Here is a 2,176-nt window from a genome sequence, read left to right as displayed (position 1 = left end):
TAAAAAGTCAGAAAAATACAAATGTAAATCGACAGGTGCAAAAGAGAGCTATGAGAACATTAATCAAAAGTAACAGAGGTTATTATATAAAAATGGAAAGACTAATTCCTCTTTTGGAATTAAGGTACCTGTAGGAACAGTTATTCCATGTTTATATTATGTATCATCAGTACTATGAATGTTAATATTACTAGTAATATTTAAACCGCAAAATAAATAATACAAATGTCATCTCTTCAAAACATGGTGACAGTTTGGTAAATAAATTAATGAAAGTGATTTATTTTCCATTTTATATTTCTTTCCACAGATACAATGATGGTGTAAAACTCATTATAGAAAAAATGACTGTACTTAAGATCCAGTTTTAATACAAGAAGTTTTTTTGCCCTGACAAAGCAGCCCTTTTAGGTGTTTTGAAATTTCCTTCATTTTGAGCCCATATACAAATGGATTAAACAAAGGGTGATAGAGCACTATTTGTAATGTCATTATTATGCGTGCAGTTTTTGGAAAATCTGCTTCCACCCGAGCTATGCTTACATCATACACAAAAAACAAACAGGCACTAATTAAAACTAAGAGATGGGGTAAACAAGTCTCTGCAGCTTTCTTCCTAATTTCTTTACAACTTTGACAAGAAACAATGAAAATTGTTGTGTATGTGAAAACTATGAAGAGCATAGGAAGTATTACAAGATCTAGTAATGCAATCACACCAAAGATGATAATTAATCTTGATCTTTGACACTGAAGAGTGTAAACTGCATTATTACAAAATATTCCTTTTATATTAGAGTCACACAGTTGAGCTTCAGCACTCGCTATTGCTAGGACAGCAATATGACAAACAGGTACAAGCCAAGCTATGATCAGGGAAATACTCACAGTGGTTTTTCTCATGATAATATGATATTGTAGAGGTTTACATATAGCCACATATCTGTCATAGGCCATGGCAGCCAGGAGAAAAAATTCTGAACCACCTAGAGTGTAAAACATAAAAAACTGAAAGAGACAGGCTGAATATGTTGTGACTTGTTTATCAGATAAAACGTCAATCAAAAGTTTTGGGTAAATAGTTGTGCTGTAAAGAACAGAGTTAAGTAGCAAAGCAGCAATGAAAATGTACATAGGCTCATGGAGGTTTTTATGAATCCAGATTAAATACACAATAGTAGAATTAGTGCAGATTATTAGAATATATAGTGTAAACATAATAAAAAAGAAAATATATCTGTACTTGTTAATTTCCGTGTACCAGTCCAGAGTTAGAAAGGTAACATTTAACTCTTTATCCATTATTGTTTTCAAAGACAAAACATTTGCTCATAAAACTAATTACATAACAAGTATGAATGGAAAACCAAAAACAAGACAAAGACTTCACACAGTCATATGAGTATGTGGCAGGTTTTTATTATTTTGCCTTATCCTCAAGGGAGGGAGAGTTCTGAAACACCAAAGCTTTTATAATTGAAGCTTTGGGAATGTACAATTAATGTACAATTAATCCTTCTTTTCTGTTCAATGTGAACATTCAGGATGGCAACACTATCTCTCCTCATTAAAAAAAAAAAAAGTAATACCAGATTAGATGTGTAAACAATGAAGAGCAAAAAATAAAAATGAATAAAGTCAATAAGAACAATTCTCTCTCACACAGTAATTTCAAGGTGCAAAAATGTGCTTTAAACATAAAATAAATGTTGTTCTCAAATCATTGATTAGGTGACTTCATAGTAGTATACATGTTGGTGATGTCCTTTGTGTAAAAACTGTTCAGTTTTGTGTGCCCTGTATCATTAGCCCAAGGACAGAAATTCTTATACAAACTAAGTGCAACAATGTGCATATGTCCAGAACAATATAACTGTGGGTTATTTGATTATGTTCATCAGTGTGACAGCCTGGGGGAAGAAACTCTCTCTGTAGCATCCGGTTTTTGTAGACAGTGCTCTGTAGCACCTTCCTGAAGACAGCAGTTTGAAGAGTTTATGTCCAGAATGTGAAGGGTTTGCAGAAATGTTTTCTGCCCATTTCCTAACCTGAACATGTTCTGGATGAAGGGAGTCCCTAAAGGTTCAACATTTTTTTCCTCTGGTTGAACTTTCAAATGTTCTTTAGTGTTCTTGTGCACAAACAGTGTGTGGGTTTTGATTTGTATTGAAGTTTT

The 2,176-nt window shown here is 33.0% G+C and overlaps 1 protein-coding gene across 1 annotated transcript; it reads right to left on the bottom strand.

Moving 5' to 3' along the window:
• Window positions 1-354: 354 nt before the first annotated feature.
• Window positions 355-1,302, bottom strand: LOC146556301 (olfactory receptor 1500-like). The gene has a single exon (XM_085250517.1). The coding sequence runs from the start codon at window positions 1,300-1,302 to the stop codon at window positions 355-357; it is 948 nt and encodes a 315-aa protein (XP_085106643.1).
• Between the last annotated feature and the right edge of the window lie 874 nt (window positions 1,303-2,176).

This window comes from Mchenga conophoros, linkage group LG16, assembly GCF_057382185.1.
Source record: "Mchenga conophoros isolate Kocher_MC1m ecotype Shallow Benthic linkage group LG16, M_conophoros_male_GT1.1, whole genome shotgun sequence".
In the NCBI taxonomy this organism is placed as follows: domain Eukaryota; kingdom Metazoa; phylum Chordata; class Actinopteri; order Cichliformes; family Cichlidae; genus Mchenga; species Mchenga conophoros.
This window is presented reverse-complemented; position numbering and strand designations above follow the sequence as displayed.